Here is an 18,156-nt window from a genome sequence, read left to right on the forward strand (position 1 = left end):
GGCGGGCAACGCCACTCGCGTGGGCCCCCCCCCCCCCCCCCCCCGAGGCTGTTTGGGACCCTGGGCGCGCCCCGGGGCCGGGCGAGGATCGGGGGAGGGCGGGGAGGGTCGGAGGAGGGGGATGAGCCGGAGGGGGAGGGCCGAGCGGCCAGCCGCCGCCCCGGCCCCGGCGCCCCGCCGGCCGCAGGAAAGTGAAAGGGGCGGCGGGGCCGGCGGGGCCACCGCGCGCCGCCCCAGGAAGTCGCGAGCAGGAAGCGCCCGCGGCGGCCGGCTCGGGCCGCGGCGCAGGTGAGGCGCGGGGACAGGGACGGGGCGGGGAGAGCGACGCGGGGACGCTCCGCAGCGCCTGCACCCGCCGGGCCGCCGGCCTCGAGCTTTGCGGCGGCGCAGCACCTGCCGCGGCAGGCGGGTCCCTGCGCTCCGGCCGTCCCCCGCGCCGCCGGCCTTTGTGCTTGGCCTGGGCCTGGGCCGGGGACTCTCGACTCCTGCCTTGCCTCGGGAGGGCCCGGCGCGGCGCGGGGATCCCGGGCGAGTGGAATCAGGGGCGAGCTGAGCGGTCCTGCGGGCGCCCCTCCCCACCCGGCCCCGGCCGCGGTGACAGCGGGGGTCCGGGGAGCCCGCGGGAGGAGCCCCGCGCATTGGCCGCCGCGCGCCGGGGACGTGGGCGTGCCGCCGAGTCCGCCTTCCCCGGGGACCGGCCGCCGGGGAGGAGCCGGCGCTGAAAGCCGTCCGGAGGCTCGGGGCGCTGGCGCTCTGGGCCTCTGGGCTGTTTGTTGCTCAGGTGGCTCCCCGGAGCTCGTGAGCCTCCCGGCCAGCACGAGCGATAGCATCCTTGTGGATCGATCGGAAAGCGCCCCACCTGCCGACCTCCAACCATCCGGCTCTTTCTTCCTCTTTCCCCCACCTTCCGGCGCTCCCCGCCCTAGCAGCCTCCCGGCCGCTCCTGGTGACCCGGTGACCCGCGGGACCGTCCGGATTTGCATTTGAACGGAGGACACCGGAAAGCTCCTTTTCCCAGCCCCCAGGTTTGCATTTCTAAAGGTGGAATTCCAAAGCCTGCCTCTCCTTCCGTCTCCTGGGGCTGGGAGCTGGCAGCTGGCCTCTGGCTGCTGGGAAGGTGCCTCCCGCCTTAGGACCAGAAATTGTGGGAAGTTGTTTGAGTTGGTACGTGTGTTAGATTTTCTCCCAGGCTCCTTCCTTGGTCTCCCTGTAGGTCAAGACTCCAGACCTTAAGTGTCTCACCATGTAGTCTTGGACCCCCATCCGCAGGTTCTATTTTGTGCATCCCCTTTGGCGTTCAGTGTGTTGGTGGGGGAGAGGGCAGTGGTGCAGATCGAGGAGTCCTTTTTGTGTTTAAACCACAGGAAAGAGATAGTGGCCACTGTCAGTAATGTTTAATATGGAATAGAGCCTTTAAAGTACAAACCATAGAAAGTGTTTTCTCTCAAAAGGAGGTTGTATTCATTCTCTCCCTACCCCATTCTCTCCTCTGTCTTTCCAGGAAAAAGAAATAACTTTTTGGGGGGACATGCACCTCCCAGCCAACTTTGCCTTAAAATAAGATCCACTTTAGAAACTCTGTCTTTAAGTAGATCATTTAAAATCTGCACAGGGCTGCTGAGATGATTTACAGCAGCGTTCCATTCTGGGAAGACCCTTTCAGTGTTACTCGTGCCAAGACTTTCTTTCAGTCTTACTCTTGTTGGAAGAGTGCAGGGAGCTGCTCTGGGTGGTGGGTCACCCGTGGGCGGCCCGAGGGCGCGGCTTGGGAGTGTGTGTTTGTCTGGGGTCATTCCTCTTCTCGTTGCCTGGCTGGGGCTCTTTCAGAAGATGGGTATGAAAACGTGCCTGTTACGATTTTGACTGAGCTGCTCTGGGAGGAGGGAGGGAGCTGAAGTCCCTGTCTGATGGTAGAATGACACTGGATGGTGTGACTTCTCTCCTGGATCGGTGAGTCCCAGAAGCCCCTATAAAGAGCGACTAGGGAAAAAAGTATGCTTTTTATGTAATTGGGCTGTACACCCAACACAGGGTGGCAAGCAGGTGCCCCGCCTCGTTCCCCTGTGCTCTCCAGAGGACACGGGACAAGCCGGAGGAAGAGAGGGAGGACGGGGCTGAGAGAATGTTGACCTGAATTTGCCCAGTGTCCGGCCCACCGGGCAAGCTGCCTGTTCTCGTCAGAAGGGAGTGCCGTGCCTCACGGCAGACCTCACAGGGCTTGGCGGGCTCTCCATGCGATTCAGTCGGTGCTTCTCGGGGGTCACTGCCCGGGTTCTGGAGGAAGGAGCCTCATTAAATTGAGCTCTTAACATCCCACGTGTAAAATCACTACCTTTATGCAGCTTAACTGCACTTCTCTGAGAATTATAGCACTTGCTTTCACCCATTTCACAGGGGAAGCCCCTGCAATTGTTTTAAAAAAGAAATTGAGATTGTCTTCCCTGCTGATTTCCAGGGCCTTCTGGATTTTTTTGTTAAATTACAGGTTTTACCAGAATTGAGGTTGGTTGATTGATTGATTCAGATGGCAATAGAATATTCCTAGACAAGCCACACCTAGTGGACTGAGGAAGAAAGTGGACTCCGACCACCCATTTTCAGACACCGAAAAACTTAAATCAAATCCTTTACTCTGAAGTCACCATCACAAAATTGTTTCTCAAAGTATATGGAGACCCAAACAGGACCCCACTCATTTTGAGCGGAGTTTTAGTAAAATATTCTTTAAATCTAGATTTTGAGGAGAAACATCTTTGAAACATTTGCGGGGATTGGTTTAACACATCTCTGGAGCCCTTGCTCTGTGCTGAGTTTGAACCTAAGTCACGGGAATGGGGCAGCCGCCTGCAGCCCGGGCTCCCTCTCTAGCTGCTATTTACAGAGCTGCTTCTACCCACCAGGCCCTGGTGCTAAGGGCTTTCCATGGATGATCTTCTTTCCTCTTCCTAAGAACCCTAAAATGTAGGTGCCTGAGGTCAGCTGCGGCAGTTGCGGGGGGGGGGGGGGGGGGCGCAGGGGGGCTGGCTGGCCGAAGCAAAGTTCTAGTTCTGGCTGGGGCGCACACGCCTCCCTGAGAGAGGTGGGGAGGGGTCAGGGTCAGGGGTCCTGGGATGAAACGCCCCAAGGATTTTGACTTTTTTGCTAAAAGCATGCAGGGAGATCCTTGAAGAAGGCGCAGTGTGTGGAGGGGGGAGGGCTAGAATGAAGGGGGGGTGCCCAGGCTCTTAGGAATTTAGCTGGAACCTTCCAACAGAGCTATTTGCTTTGCTTGTCTGTAACCCCAAAGAAGTTCTTTGAAGACATTAAATAAATTTCAGCAGCTTTAAATTGAGATGAATGTTTACTCAAAAGTAGCTTTTTTTAAAAAAACATCATATAACCGGTGAATTTTCAGTAAGTACTAAGACAGCACGAGCCATGCTCCTGCATGCACCGGGTCCCGTGTTATCTAATACATTGGTCCAAAAGATTCCGTGTTGCCAAGCACAGAGGATAGACTTGAGGTTGGCTTTGGGACAGGAGCCCAGGCCTCCCTGCCCATTCCTTCCTGTCTTGCTCTGCCTTCGGCCCTGACTTTGGAACGGGGTCATTTTCCACGACCTCTGAGGGACACAGGACATGAGGTATCAGGAGGCAGAAACACAGTCAGGCACCTCCCCGCAGCGGGAGATGCATTTCAGTTCAGGTGCAAGGCCACAGTGAAATGATGGGCTTGCTGACCTGCCGTCTTGCCCAGGCCTGTGTGCCTCTCTGTTAGTGTGGTTCAGCGTGGCCTGGTCCACCGCGGGTGGAGTCGAGAGTGTCCCGTTCCCTGGCATGCTCTGGTGATTGAGCACATGGTGTAACCACTGGGCACATTACTGGTTTCACATGAATATTAATATTAGTTCCGTAGAGTATTGTGGTTAAGAGTGAATGGGATGATCTGTAGATGTCTCCCAGATGGAGAGGGACTCTGGGTCTGTCTATTCATCATCAGAACACCATGTGAAATTCATGTCTGTGATTGCTGAGCAAGCCATCCCGAGGGTAGACGCTCTGCCTCCACCCAGTAGCTGTCGTGGGGGGCAGTTCCCTGTTGCGCTGGAAGCCCCGCTTTGGTCTGGGTTGGCTGACACCCGCACCGCATGTCACTTCTGCCAGGGACTCCCACAGCGTTCCTGTTGGGACACCTGACTTTTCCATTCCTCATTCTCCTTGTAGAGAGCCGAGCCTCTGCCCGAAGGAAGAGGGCAAGCGAGACCCAGCAGGACACCTCGACGCACCTTCCAGTCCGCGGAGCTGCAGGGGCCAGAGAGAAATACTTGGAGCCAGGGTTGATCACCTCTGCATGAAGCATCTTCTCTTGTGACCAGAGCTCCGTGGTCTGTGCGGTGTAAATGGCTCCACTCCCCCCCGGCATTCGCTTCATCATCTCATTCTCCCGGGATCAGTGGTGAGTGTTGGCTCGTCAGTCCTGTGGCCTGGTGCTGCGTGGACGTGTGGGCCCTCGCGCGCCCGATGTCATTATATAACATGCACGTGGATGCCTGGCCTCCCTGTGTGACTGTTGAATGGCTTATCAGTGGTGGCAGCTGTGACCGGGAACGTTGCTAAGTTGTCCTCTGTCTTTGGTCTTCAGTAGTTTCTATAATAATCACAGTGTCCCCAGAAAAACGACCACTGGCTACTGGAAGGATTATAAAATGGCTGTGGGGGAGATAAGTATATGAACCCTGAGCCCAGTGAGTGGCTTAGCTGGGGCAGAACTTGCTGAGAGAAAATAAAATCTAAACAAGTTAGATGCAGACCAGAACACTGCTTCCTGTTCTGAGAGCAACCTCACCTCGCGTGCTCTGACAGCCCTTCTCATCGTGGGTTCAGAACTCCCACCCTCCTTAGAGGAAGAAGAGGGCGAGGGCAGGGTCTAGAACCAGCTTCTCCATCCTCGAACCCACCCTCTTAAAAGTTCCTCTTCCCTGTTGATCTCTATTGGGAAGGAATAAGTTTTCCTCTATCCTCTTAGGCTCTTTCCTTAGGGGCATGCAAATTAAACTACAAAAAAACAGATGTGATCACGTATGTAGGGGAGGTTGCTGAAAAATGTGATTCAGAGGTCTTATATGCCATCTTAATAAGGGAAAAGGAGGAGGAGAAGGGCATGTATGGAAAAACAAATGACTTTGGAAAGGTTAAATGGGCCCTTCTGGGAATAGATGGGAGATAAGATAGTGCTGTGGCAGCCTCCGTTTAGGTGTGCTGGGGATACTTCTCATTTCCAGTAAGAAGAGTCCTCTCCCCTGGTTACCCCTAGGGAGGGGTTTATGACACTTGAGTTCTTCTAGGTGGCTGTGCTTTTAGGCAGATGAGAAATTTCAGGAACTCAAATGCCTCCCACTCAAAATCGTTTCTACGTCATAGTGGCATATTCTGGATCCCTTCATCTCTGCCATGACAACCCACTTGTAGCTGTCACACCCTTATTTGCTTCTCAGGCCCCTGCTGGTTGGTGGGCACCCACAGGGCCTCAGGTGTGACCGCAGACCTCTGCCTCCCTTCCAGAGCAGTTCCCTTGTCATTTCAGGTCTACCAGTAACCTGGCCACAAGCTTTAGACACTTATCTTTCCATCTAGTGGGTGCTGACCTTCAGTTTCCTTGTCTGTTTTGTAACTTTATTTTGATACAATTTTCAAAATCACAGAAGAAAATTGTAAGAATATCACAAAGAACTCCCTGGAATTCCTGTATGTCACAAATCCTTTCTTTCTTTCTTTCTTTCTTTGGTTGAGGCACTGGTGGGGCAGGGCGTCTCACACTTTAGTACACATGTGCATCCCCCCCCCAGAACTTGTTAAAATGCAAATGCTTACTCAGGAGGTGTGGGGTGGGGCCTGAGAGTCTGCATTTCCCAGGGCATGCGGTGCCCTGAATCCACAGACCACACTCTGGGTAGCTAGGATATAGAGTATGTGTTCCATCTCTGCCTCAGACTTGCTCTTTGACCTTTACTTTCTAGATCCCAGCTTCCTTCCCTGTTGGCTTTAACATTCCTTTGAAGGGCTTTATATCTTTTTCCCAGCAGGCCTTGCCCTTCCTAACAACATCTTGATTTCCTTTGGGGACCTGACTTCCGTCCTTTTTGTGCAGTTGTGGGACTGATGCAGGCTGGCTGCGTGGAGGTGACCCAGAGGAGGGCCCCACGGGACCAGCCAAGAAGGCCCTTGGCTTCATGCAGGATAGAAATCAGACATGAATTGAGAGGAAGTAAGAACAGAGTCTGTTAAAGATACTGAGAGAGTGTGGATCCAGACAGAGCGTTTGGGAGACTCAGAAAGGAAAGAAGAGTAAGTCTCATATTTGCTTGGGGCCTGGGGTTTTTATTGATGATGGTCTGGCGCCCACATCTCCTCAGTGATCCAGGAACAAAGACGAGTGTTCAGCTGTCCTCCAAAAGTCACTTATGCCCTGGAGCCAGGGGTCTTGGTGAGTCTGTGGTCTTGGAAAAGTTCATGACGACTCCGCCCAGTCACTCCTTAGATGTTATCTGTTGTGCTGGAAGACTCCAAAGAAATCATTAACTCCTTGACATTTACAAGGAGGACATAGTTACAAGGAGGACATAGACGTGTAAGGCAGGGATGTAGGTCCTCGCAAAAATAGACGCAGGAAAAAGAGTGAGAAAAACAGTTTTTTTATGGGGTTCCTTTAGTTTCCCTATCTCAGTAGGCGGGTAAGTCTCAGGACTTTGGGGTTCATTATGGCGGCCATCAGTGGTTCCGGAGGCCCTGTTACCATGACCTTTCTCCTTAGCCCACATCCCCCAGGAAGCAGACTAGGACCCTGGGTGGGCTACGGGTCTCTCTCCTGGGATATTGAGTCTTGAGTAGAGTAAACCTAGGGTAGAGGGACTATTGAATGCAGCTGGTCCAGCTGGGGGCCAGGGCTCAGCTAGCAGACACACCTTCACATTCTGCCTCATTTGTTTCTCCCTCCACCCTCTGTGTGTGTGTGTGTGTACACACACGCACACACACACACACACAGCACGCACACACGCACACACACACACACTTTTTTTCTGAATCATTTGAGAGTCAGTTATGGGCATTATGCCCTTTTATTTCTAAATAGGTTAGTGTATTTCCTATGAATAAGGCATTCTCCTGTAACTGTGCCTGAAGGTCAGAATCAAGAAATATAACATGATGTAATACCATGATCTAATCCACAGTCCATATCCAGAAGTTATATCAGATGTCGCCTAATGTCTTGTCCAGTGTCCCCTGATCCAGGACCCCATCCAGAATCACATGTTGTCTTCAGTTGTCCTGTGAGTTTAGTCTCCTTTAATCCGAAACTGCCTCTTGGCCTTCCTTTGTCCTTCATGACCTTGACATTTTTGAAGAGTACCAGCCATTTATTTTGTAGACTGCCCCTTGTTTTGGGTGTCTAGTTAGTATTTCCTCTTGATTAGATTCAGTTAACGCTCTTTTGTCAGGAACACCACAGAAGGGAGGTAACTTCTCACTGCTGGGTGAAGGAGCTACGAACGTGGGTGCGGGAGGGGCTTGAATGGGTCAGGTGTGTTAGCTTGGAAATAACGTTATCAGGAAGCGCTGGAGAAATAGATACATATGGTTCTGCTCGTGTATTTGATGTGTGTGTGCTGTGTGTGTTGCGTGTGATGTGTGTGGTGTGTGTCTATGGTGTGCGTGTGATGTGTGTGATGTGTGGTGTATATGTGGTGTGGTGTGTTTGTGTGTGTGATGTGTGTGTTGTATGCTGTCTGTGTGTGGGTTGTGTGTGTTGCATGTGGGTCACGTGCCCTACCCCCTGCCCGCTCAGAGCCCGTGGGAACAGCAACACTCAGTGGCGGTGAGCACCACGCTGCCGGATCTTGGTCTCTATGTGCCGTCTCCCATGGAGGGAGCCGGGCTTCCTTGGAGACTGGGCCGATGTCAGGGCTGGGGCAGCAGGCAAAGTAAGATGAGCCGGGAATATTTGGTACCAGAAAATGAGGAGGTGCTTGAAAATGAAGGGGCTCTCGCTGGCTAAGTCTGGAGTGACTTGAGATTTAAAACAAATGATACTAGTGATGGATTAGCCCGTTGAATAAAATAACCTCGTGAGCGCGCACTGCTGTAAATAAGTGTGTGCACAAGGGGGAGAAAGGAAGCCCCCCCCCCTGGGGATCCCTGCTGCTGAGTAGAGCCACAGGGCCCGCCTGGCCCGCCTCCGTGTCGTGACCATCAGGAGCACACACTGTGGGGGAGACTGGAGGACAGGATAGCCGTGTCGGCTCCACGTATGTCCCCACAGACTGCCTATTAATTACACAGGGGAAAAAGTGTCGCTTCCCTGAGGGGCGGACAGGGGCAGAGAGCCCCTTAATCAGGTGGTCAGTGCCAACGTCACCGACATCCTGTCTCTGCTTTAGGATGCTCCGGAAAGGACTCACATCATAGCTGTGTGTGGTTTCCTTGTTCCCAAATTAAGGATGTCTTTGGACTAATTTGTATGCCAGATCCTAGTGCCCAGTTACTCTCATCTAAAGCATTTGTTTCTCCTCATTTGCATATGACTCCAATAAATAACACCCCAGCGAGGAAACAGATACTGTGCCCTGCATCGCTCAGGTTGAAGCAGGTTGCTGTTCATCTGGGGGCATGTGCGAGGTTGAAGAACATGTCTAAGGAGACCCTGCGGGTGCACACCTATCCTGGGCTGGCATCGCCGAGATGCGCTTTTGTCTTGCTAGAAACTTCGCGCTAACCCCAGCGCTGGTCTTGTCGTGCTTGTAGATGCGACCAAGGCTACCGCCAGACATAACCACAGAGTAAGCGGCACGCCGAGGAGTGAAAGGGTTCAGTAGCTCACCTGTAATTGTACATGTTTAATGTTTCCAAGCCTAAATGTGACACCGAACAAAAATACAAGTGTCGGCTTGCATTCGTGTCCTGAGGCTGCTGTAACAGCCGCCCACACAATAGAAGCTGGAAGTTAGAGACCCAGGCATCGGCGGGGCTGCGCGTCTCTGAAGGCTCCAGAGAAGGATCCCTCCTGCCTCTTCCAGCTTCTGGGGTGGCTGGCGGTCCTTGGCCTTCCTTATCTTGGCTCTGCCTCCGCAGTCACTTGGCCGGCTTCCCTGTCTGTCCCTGCATCTTCATACGGCCTTTATAGGGACGTCAGTCATTGGATTTAGGATCTCATGTGATCTGAGGTCATACATGGGTTCAGTATGGCCTCATCTTAACTAATTACATCCACAGGACTCAATTTCCAAATAAGGTCACGTTCTGAGGTTTTTGGATGGACTTGAATTTGGGGGGCACAGGGTTCAACCCAGCGCAAAATGGATAATAGAAAACAAATATCATCCACAATCCTGCTTTGTAAAGGATATAGGAAGACAGAAAATGAGGATAGAATTAATTACAAAGTGGGAAAAAGAGTCAGGAAGGTTGTGTAGGACTTTGGTCCCATAACCCCGGGTAATCACACAGAAGTAAAATGTCTGCTCGGTCTCCAGGACAGGTATATATTGACACGGCTGCTGTGGTCAGACCTTCTGGAAGGGAACAGTCAGCCTGGGCTGCTGGCTCTTCTCACCGCACCCCCCCCCCCCCAAGATCCCATATAAGCAAGATGAGAAAAGGAAGGGAGGAAGGACAGATTTGGAAATAGGGGAACTAGAGTTGGCCCTGATACCGGCTAAATAGATAGGGTTTTCCTGTTTAGGAGCCGTAGGTTCTGTCTCCAGGAAAATTCCAGTTTGCTGTGTAGGTTCACCCATTGCCCTGACTGCGGGACAGCTTCTCCCAGAGAGCCCTGCCAACCTGTAGGCAGTTACCCGCCCCAAAGAGGCTGATTCATCAAGGAAAGTTCAGTTCAGTCTGGAACCGTGTACTGCCCCCTCTGTGGCCCCTTTACTCATGGGGCGTCCCCCAGCGAGGGACAGTCAGGGGAACCTCCTTCATCCCACCGGGCCCTGTGCTGGTGAGAGCTACGTGTAGAGCTGCCCGTTAGGGAAGGAGGCAGCAGCCCGGGGAATGAACGTGGAGGCCCAGGGAAGGAGGACGGCAACCCAGAGGTGGAGCCTGGAGGCCCAGGTGGGCCACTAAGTCCCGATAACCTAGACAAACTTTACCATCGAGGAATGCACATGTATCAGGGCCCCTGGGGCTCTTCATACATGATCTGGATACACAGAGGAGCTCTTTATTTCTGGGCTTATTTGTTCTATTTAATAAATATATTAATGCATTCAATAAGGATCAACTATTTGTACATAGAATATTCTATTTATGTCTGGTTTGAGACTAGAGAGCATGAACCCAAGGCCCATTGAAGTTGAGCCACTCTCTCAAAATCCTTAGCTGGGTGACGATGAAATTCACATTCTCCTGGTTGATAATACACCTGTGAACAGGTGTCATGTAGCATCCTCGAGGGCTCCAGATTCTTCCCTGAGACTCTGATCTGGGAGGTGCTGGGGCTGACTCAGTCCCAGAACGTTGTTCATGCTCCTTGTGGAGATTGCAGAAGGGAACCCTGTGCCCAGGTGGGGTCAGCTCAGGGTCCCCGCAGAGCTGGAGCCCTGCCTTGTGCCCTTCTGCCACCCATACCTCCGCCGTGGGTGACTGTCCACTCGGGCGGGCACTCTGTCTGAAAGTCACTGGCCTTCTTAGGCCAGAAACAGGCAGGTTCTTTGGGGCTAAGGGCTGTGCCTCCTGAAACGAGGGGCCGGCCTTGCTTTCCTGGGGGGGCCCTGCTCTCCTCTCTTGCTACTCTTCCCGATGACCTCTTTTCTTCCCCAAGAAGTACTTTTCTAGAGAGTGGTTCAAACTTTGAGGCTGGAATGAACCTTTCTCTTCTTGCCCAAGTATCTTCTTTTCTGTAGTCTCTGATTCATTTCAGTCTTACTCTTGGGCTGCTTTTCGCATAAACCAAGAAGAGCAGCAGGGCCTTAGGCCAGGCTTTCTTATGTCATCAGCCTTGTTCATAGCGTGTCTGCGTCACTGACTTTCTCATGGAGGTCAGTGAGATATTTATATTCCTGCCTTGCATGTATCTTTCGAAAAAACAGAAGCTAAAAGTAAAAAATAGATAGGACCTTAAATGCCCAGGATACAGGCTTACAAGAAATTTGCAGTTAATTCTCTTACAAACCAGTTAATGGTTTCTTTCTGTTTACTTTGTGAACTCTGTTCACTTCTGTGTCCCAAATTTCTCTTTGATTGTGGTTATTTTTTTTTAAGAATATTTAAACAGTTTCAGTTGCACAAAGCAAAAGTGGCAAAATTTTTAAATGTAGTATTATGGTGATGTTGAAAATAGGATAAATAATTGATATAGGACTGATTGAATAATACATAACCTAAGACTATTTAAAGTACAGTTATAATGTATTATTTGTTAGTTTATTTATTTATTTTAATCATGAGAAGTGCACTCCTCCTTAATCCCCATCACCTAGTTCACCCATCCCCCTGCCTACTTTCCCTCTGGTAACCATCAGTGTGTTCTGTACAGTTATGAGTCAGTTTCTTGGTTTGTGTCTCTCTCTCTCTTTTTGTCTTTTTTCCCCTTTGCTCATCTGTTTTGTTTCTTAAATTCCACATATCAGTGAGATCATATGGTGTTTGTCTTTCTTTGACTTTTTTCACTTAGCATAGTACTCTCTAGATCCATCCATGTCATTGCAAATGGCAAGATTTCATTCTTTTTTAGGGCTAAGTAATATTCCATTACACACACACACACACACACACACACACACACACACACACACCACTTCTTCTTTATCCATTCATCTCTCTGTGGATACTTGGGCTGCTTCCATTATCTTGGCTACTGTAGATAATGCTGCTATAAATCTAGGGATGCATGTATCCCTTTGAATTTGTGTTTTTGTATTTTTTGTGTAAATACCCAGTAGTGCCAATGCTGGATGGTAGGGTAGTTTTATTTTTAACTTTTTGAGGAACCTCCATACTGTTTTCCAGAGTGGCTGCACCCAGTTTGCATTCCCACCAACAGTGTAGGAAGGTTCCCCTTTCTCCTCATCCCCGCCAACATCTATCATTTCCTGACTTATTCATTTTAAACATTCTGACAGGTATGAGGTGGTATCTCATTGTAGTTTTGATTTGCATTTCCCTGATGATGAGTGATGATGAGTATCTTCCCGCGTGTCTGTTGGCCATCTGGATGTCTTCTTTGGAGAAATGTCTGTTCATGTCTTCTGCCTATTTTTAAATTGGATTGTTTGTTGTTTGGTGTTGAGTTGTATAAGTTCTTCATGTATTTTGGATACTAACCCTTTATCAGGTATGTCATTTGCAAATATCTTCTCCCATTCAGTAGGTTGTCTTTTAGTTTTATTGATTGTTTCCTTGGCTGTGCAGAAGCTTTTTATCTTGATGAAGTCCCAATAGTTTATTTTTGCTTTTATTTCCCTTGTCTCAGGAGACATATCTAGAAGGATGTTGCTATGGTCGATGTCAGAGAAAGTACTGCATGTGCTCTCTTCAAGGATTTTTATCTCTTCAGACCAATATTTCTCATGAATATAGATGTGAAAGTCCTCAACAAAATATTAGCAAACCAAGTCCAACAATATATCAGAAAAATCATGTATCACAATCAGGTGGGATTTATTCCTGGGATGTAAGGGTGGCTCAATATTCAAAACAATCAACATGATACGTAATATCAATAAGAGAAAATATACAAACCTTATGATCATTTCAGTAGACGCAGAAAAATCATTTGACAAAGTACAACACCCATTCATAATAAAAACCCTCAACAAAGTAGGTCTAGAGGGAACATACCTCAACATAATAAAGGCCTTATATGAAAAACCCACAGCAAACATCATACTCAATGAGGAAAAACTGAGAGCTTTTCCCCTAAGGTCAGGAACAAGACAAGGATGTCCATTCTTACCACTGTTACTCTACATAGTACTGGAAGTCTTAGCCTCAGCAATCAGATAACAAAAAGAAATAAGAGGCATCCAAATTGGTAAGGAAGAAGTAAAGCTCTCTCTATTTGCAGATGACATGATACTCTGTATAGAAAACCTGAAAAGACTCTACCAAAAAAACTGCTAGAACTGATACATGAATTCAGTAAAGTCACAGGGTACAAAATTAACAGTCAGAAATCTGTTGCATTTCTATACAATAATAATGAAGCAGCAGGAAGTGAAATTAAGGAAACAATCCCATTTACAATTGTACCAAAACCAATAAAATATCTAGGAATAAAGTGAACCAAAGAGGTGAAAGACCTATACTCTGAAAACTATAAAACCCTGGTAAAAGAAATTGAAGATGACACAAAGAAATGGAAAGACATTCCATGCTCATGGATTGGAAGAACAAATATTGTTAAAATGTCCACACTACCCAAAGCAATCTATAGATTCAATGCAATCCCTATCAAAATACCAACAACATTTTTCACAGAACTAGAACAAACAATCCTAAAATGTGTGTGGAACCACAAAACCCCCCAAATAGCCAGAGCAGTCTTGAAAAAGAAAAACAAAACTGGAGGTATCACAATCCAAGATTTCAAGATACACTACAGAAGCTGTAGTAATCAGAACAGCATGGTACCGGCAGAAAATAGACACATAGATCAATGGAACGGAATAGAGAGCCCAGAAATGGACCCACAACTCTATGGTCATCTAATCTTCAACAAAGGAGGCAAGAATATGCAACAAGAAAAAGACAGTCTCTTCAACAGATGGTGTTGGGAAAACTGGACAGCCACATGCAAAAAATGAAACTGGACCGCTTTCTTACACCATACACAAAAATAAACTCAAAATGGATGAAAGACCTAAATGTGAGACCTGACACCATAAAAATCCTGGAAGAGGGCACAAGCAGTAAATTCTCTGGACATCGGCCCTGGCAACATTTTCTGGATATGTCTCCAGAGGCAAGGGAAATATAACGTATTCTTACTGCATCTTATATTATTTTATGTCATCCCCTACCTCTGTTTTGTGTTTCAGGTACAGAGCCTTCATTTTTATTTTGACATTTTTGCTGTATGCAAGTTTCCACTTATCCCGAAAGCCTATCAGCATAGTTAAGGTAAGAAATCATAAAAAGCACCCCATTTCATATCCTGCCTGTAATTTCTATGAGGAACTGGTAGTTACTTTAGGAGCCATTTTGGGAGTGGGGGAACGGGTGGGGGGAGGGCAGTGAGATAAATGGAGAAACAAAATGGTTTAGAAGCAAGTTATTGTGCTTTGATTGTTAGTTTCTCTTTCTGAAACGAAAATCTTTGACATGCTTTTAGGTTTATCATTTTAGAGGTGATATACTTTCAGTTATATTAATTGACAGCTGCAGAATCCTAAAGCTTAATTAAGTATTTATTCTGTGAATTTTCCCTCTGAATATAGCCAACCTTAAATTGTTCCCGAAAGTGCCTCTCTTGTCATTGTGCTCTGATTCTGAGTCTGGCTGTGGTGGTGGCTCTCTATTATTCTTAGAACCCCGAGCTTCTGTTTGAGTGATGGGTGAGCAGGAAGTTGCTCAGCAGACATTTAACTACACTTGGAGAGAAGAAGATTAAAGTAGACAATCCTACCTAATAGCCAGTTATAACTGGGGAAGAAGCAGGATAATTTTCTTACCCTCATAGGAATGACATCATTTTGCCTATAAACTCTCAACAGGCTTTTGACTGTAGAAGGAACAAGGAAATTGTCCGGTGCCAAAGAGTGCTTACTTATAGCCCGATTGCCTCCTCCCTCGCCTAGGCGTGGGCAGGGACACGGATCCAGCACTGTAATTCTGACCACTGCGGCCACGCTTCCTCCACTCCCACTGAGTGGTTGAGTGCTGGCCTCGGTCTTCCAGCCAATGGGAGAGGCAACGCCAAGCAAGGCCGTTGCTTCTATGGACAGTTTTGTATTCCCCGTTCTCCAGTAATGCCCAGTGGACGTTAAGTAGCATCCATCTATGCAAAGGATCCTACAATTCCTCCTTGACCTTAAGCCTTCCATGCCCTTCATGGAGGAGACTGTTGGAGAGGCCCCAGTGAGCGCCGTGGGGCTGAAGGAGGAGTGGTTGGGAACCTGCTGGGGTTTCAGCTTGGGATCAAGCTTGGATGGGAGAGGTGGACGCCTGGAGTAGCAGATGGAGGATGGGCCCTCACCATGAAGCCCCAGCCTGGTGGGCAGAGGCTCTGCTGGGTCACAGGCAGTGTGGGGAAGGCGGGCGGCCATCGGAGGATCTTTGCGGCAGGACAGGACACTTGGATTGGATGCTGTATCTCGAGGGCCTTGTGTAGCCAGGAACGGATGTAGCAGTGCTGTAGGGAGCTTGGGGCTTACTGGGGCGGTGTCACGATGAAGCAGGGTCCCATCGGCTCTTCTGGAAGCATTCTCTCAGTCACAGGGCTTGCTGAAGCCCGGGGCGCGGCACAGTGCACCTGCTCATTTAACGGAGTCCTCACAGCGGCCGGGGACTCAGGCGTGCAGTCCCCTCCTGCAGGGCAGTGCGAGCTCCGGTGAACTGGGCAGGGTCTCTGCTCTCAAGCTCTATGCCACGGGGTCTGCAGGGCATTGAATTACCCAAGTGTATCCGCAGCCCCACAGCCGGATCTTCTGCCACACACAGATCTTCACACTTAGTACCTTAGTTGTGCTTGGACATGGATTGGCCTCACGCGGGATCTCCTGAGATAGATAAGGATGTCCCACTACACACGCCAACTTAAACTTTGTAATGCCTTCCAAGGCTTTTACATGCTTTTAGCGCATCTTATTTATAAAACTAGAACTAGGGGTGAATCTGGTGACCCAAGGAGGAGTTTGAATTATCTGTAGCCTGTATTTCCTAACGTGATAAGCAAAACAAAATGAAAATATTTGTGCTTACCTGGAATTGATCCACAGTGGTTGTGAATTATAAAATGGTTCACGTTCTTTAATGACATTTGAAGAGTGGCATGACATATGTCATTTCCGTGTAGCCAAAAGAAACAAAGGTGGTAGCGATGGACACGGGCCGGGAGCCGGGGGGGGGGGGGGTGGCGTGTCGCAGATGCACCTCCTCCTTTCCACATGCCCCCACGGGATCAGCGACCCCCGACTGGTCTGAGTGTGAGTGCCCAGCCCTCTCTGCACACACGCAGCCTGGAAGGAGGGAGCTGTGAAGCGCTCCGTGGCAGATGGAAGACAGCTGGGAAAGCTGGTGGGGCACACCCTGACTCTGGGTGGGAAGCTTGCTCTCCGGGAAGGCCAGTGTCCCGGGACGAACGCTGCAACAGAAGGCAGCTCCCGTGGAATGTCTCGGCAGTGAACAAACTCATCCAAGAATTTATGTAGAAAAATGTCCAAGGGAAGTCTGGAAAAGATAGCATTTTTAAGCCACTGTAATCAAATTTTTATGGTATTGCATGAGAACAGACCAAGAGGTCAGTGTAAGAGAATGGATGGTGGGAAAAGTGTAGCTTATTTAGCAAATGGCATGAGCACGGCTGGCTATTCGTCTAGAAGAATAAAGTTGAATCCCTATTTTATAAAAATCGATGGATGGATTAAAGATTTAAGTGTGGTGAATAAGTAAAAATCCAAGAACAAAATTATGTCCATCTGAGGGGTGGGTGTGAGGCTGGCAAACCTGAAGGAGGACGGCCAGAGAGGGTGGAGAGGTAGTTCACAGACAGGGAGCCGGAATCTTGCCAAACTGGATGAGGTGAAGGCCGGTGAAAGCAGCACTAGATCGCCTTACACCCACCGTCCGAACACCTGACGGCGCGCCAGCCCGGGTCACGGCCAGAGGGCGGCTAGGGCAGCAAGGAGGGGAAGACAGCCGGGCGCCGCTGATGGGAGTGCAGGGCTGCAGGCTCCCGGGGAGCGTTCTGCGAACACCTATATGCACCCTTCAGCCCTGCGACCCTGGCCCATGAAAATGAAAGGGTCCACACTTAGGAGAATCTCCATAACTGGCCTTCGTTGTAGCATTTGCAATTCAAAAAAAAAAAGGAAAAAGGGAGAAAAAAAAACCCCCACGTATTATGTGGCCCTAATCAGCAGGTGGAAGTTTGAGTAAATTATAGCCAGTCCATATTCTGACATGTGCAACCACTTAGAATTAAGAGGGGCTCCTGGCTGGCTCAGTCAGAAGAGGGTGCAGCTCTCGATCCTTGGGGTCGTGAGTTCGAGCCCCACGTTGGGCGTAGAGATTCCTAAAAAAAAAAAAAAAAAAAAAAAAACTTTAAAAAATAAATCAATAAGTAAATAAATAAGGAAGCAATTTAAAAAAAAATGAATTAGAGCCACATCAGTTGACACAGAAAGATTTCAGAAAGGGATATGTTGAGTAAGAGGAGTTAAGGTGTCCATAAGTCTGCACAGGATTCCAGTTTTGAAAAATCAGCCATGAGCAGAAAGCTCCCCTCCCTCTCTGCGTACGCCTGTCAGTGGGGTGTGTTTGCGCCGCTGTCCCGTGGCACCTGTGTTCCCTCAGAGCACCTGACCCCGCGCGGGTCCTGCCGTGGGGGCGGCGCGGCCGGCGGGTCCTCCTGCCGCCAGCCTGGTCTCAGGCACTCCGGCTGCTCTCACAGAATCCCGTGGCCCCTGTGGCTTCTCGGCAGTGGAGATTTACTGCTCACGGTTCTGTGGGCTGGAAGGCCCGGGTCCGGGTGCCGGCGGGCTGGGGTTCTGGTCGAGTAGTCGCTCTGGTTCCAAGCTTCCACAGCTGTCTTCCTGCAGGTACCTCTGTGTAGGTGCGTGCCTTGGAAGGGCCCTGCTGCCCGCTGGTCCCGGCAGGTTCCCTTTCGCTGCCCACTGGGGGGGTGGGGGCAGGGCTGGAGAGGGATCTGCGGGGGGGGGGGACAGGCGCAAACACCCCCAGCCACCCCTGCCCGCCGCTCCCCCCAGCCCCGCATTGCTTGTGGCTCCGTGGCTGCTCACTGTGTCCCCCGTGCGCACGCAGTCCTCTCCCACCCCCGCCCCCGCCTTCCAGTCCCCGCGGCCTTTGCTGTGTACTCTGTTGCTGTTCTTCCTCCGTGGGCCACACGGACAGTGGTAGACGACCTCGAGGATCGTGTACTCAGCGCGCCACGCGCCAGTAGTCTTCCGATTGCTCAGCTTTTAATGACGGCCTGCTGCCCCGTGTGGTTAGTGCTTGTGG

The 18,156-nt window shown here is 50.0% G+C and overlaps 1 protein-coding gene across 4 annotated transcripts in view; it reads left to right on the forward strand.

Moving 5' to 3' along the window:
• Positions 1 to 201: 201 nt before the first annotated feature.
• SLC37A1 (solute carrier family 37 member 1) overlaps positions 202 to 18,156 on the forward strand; it is a 62,917-nt gene continuing 44,962 nt past the window's right edge. The window contains exons 1-4 of one of the 4 annotated variants that reach the window (XM_032392591.1): positions 235 to 288; positions 930 to 1,025; positions 4,204 to 4,435; positions 14,016 to 14,097. In XM_032392591.1, the coding sequence (XP_032248482.1) occupies positions 4,380 to 4,435; positions 14,016 to 14,097 (138 nt within the window). In that variant the 5' untranslated portion in view covers positions 235 to 288; positions 930 to 1,025; positions 4,204 to 4,379. Of the gene's footprint in view, positions 289 to 720; positions 1,026 to 4,203; positions 4,436 to 14,015; positions 14,098 to 18,156 lie in introns of those variants that run through there. The other 3 variants (XM_032392593.1, XM_032392594.1, XM_032392590.1) reach the window with 3 other exon arrangements.

The sequence above is a fragment of the Phoca vitulina genome, unplaced genomic scaffold, assembly GCF_004348235.1.
Source record: "Phoca vitulina isolate PV1807 unplaced genomic scaffold, GSC_HSeal_1.0 scaffold68, whole genome shotgun sequence".
Lineage (NCBI taxonomy): Eukaryota > Metazoa > Chordata > Mammalia > Carnivora > Phocidae > Phoca > Phoca vitulina.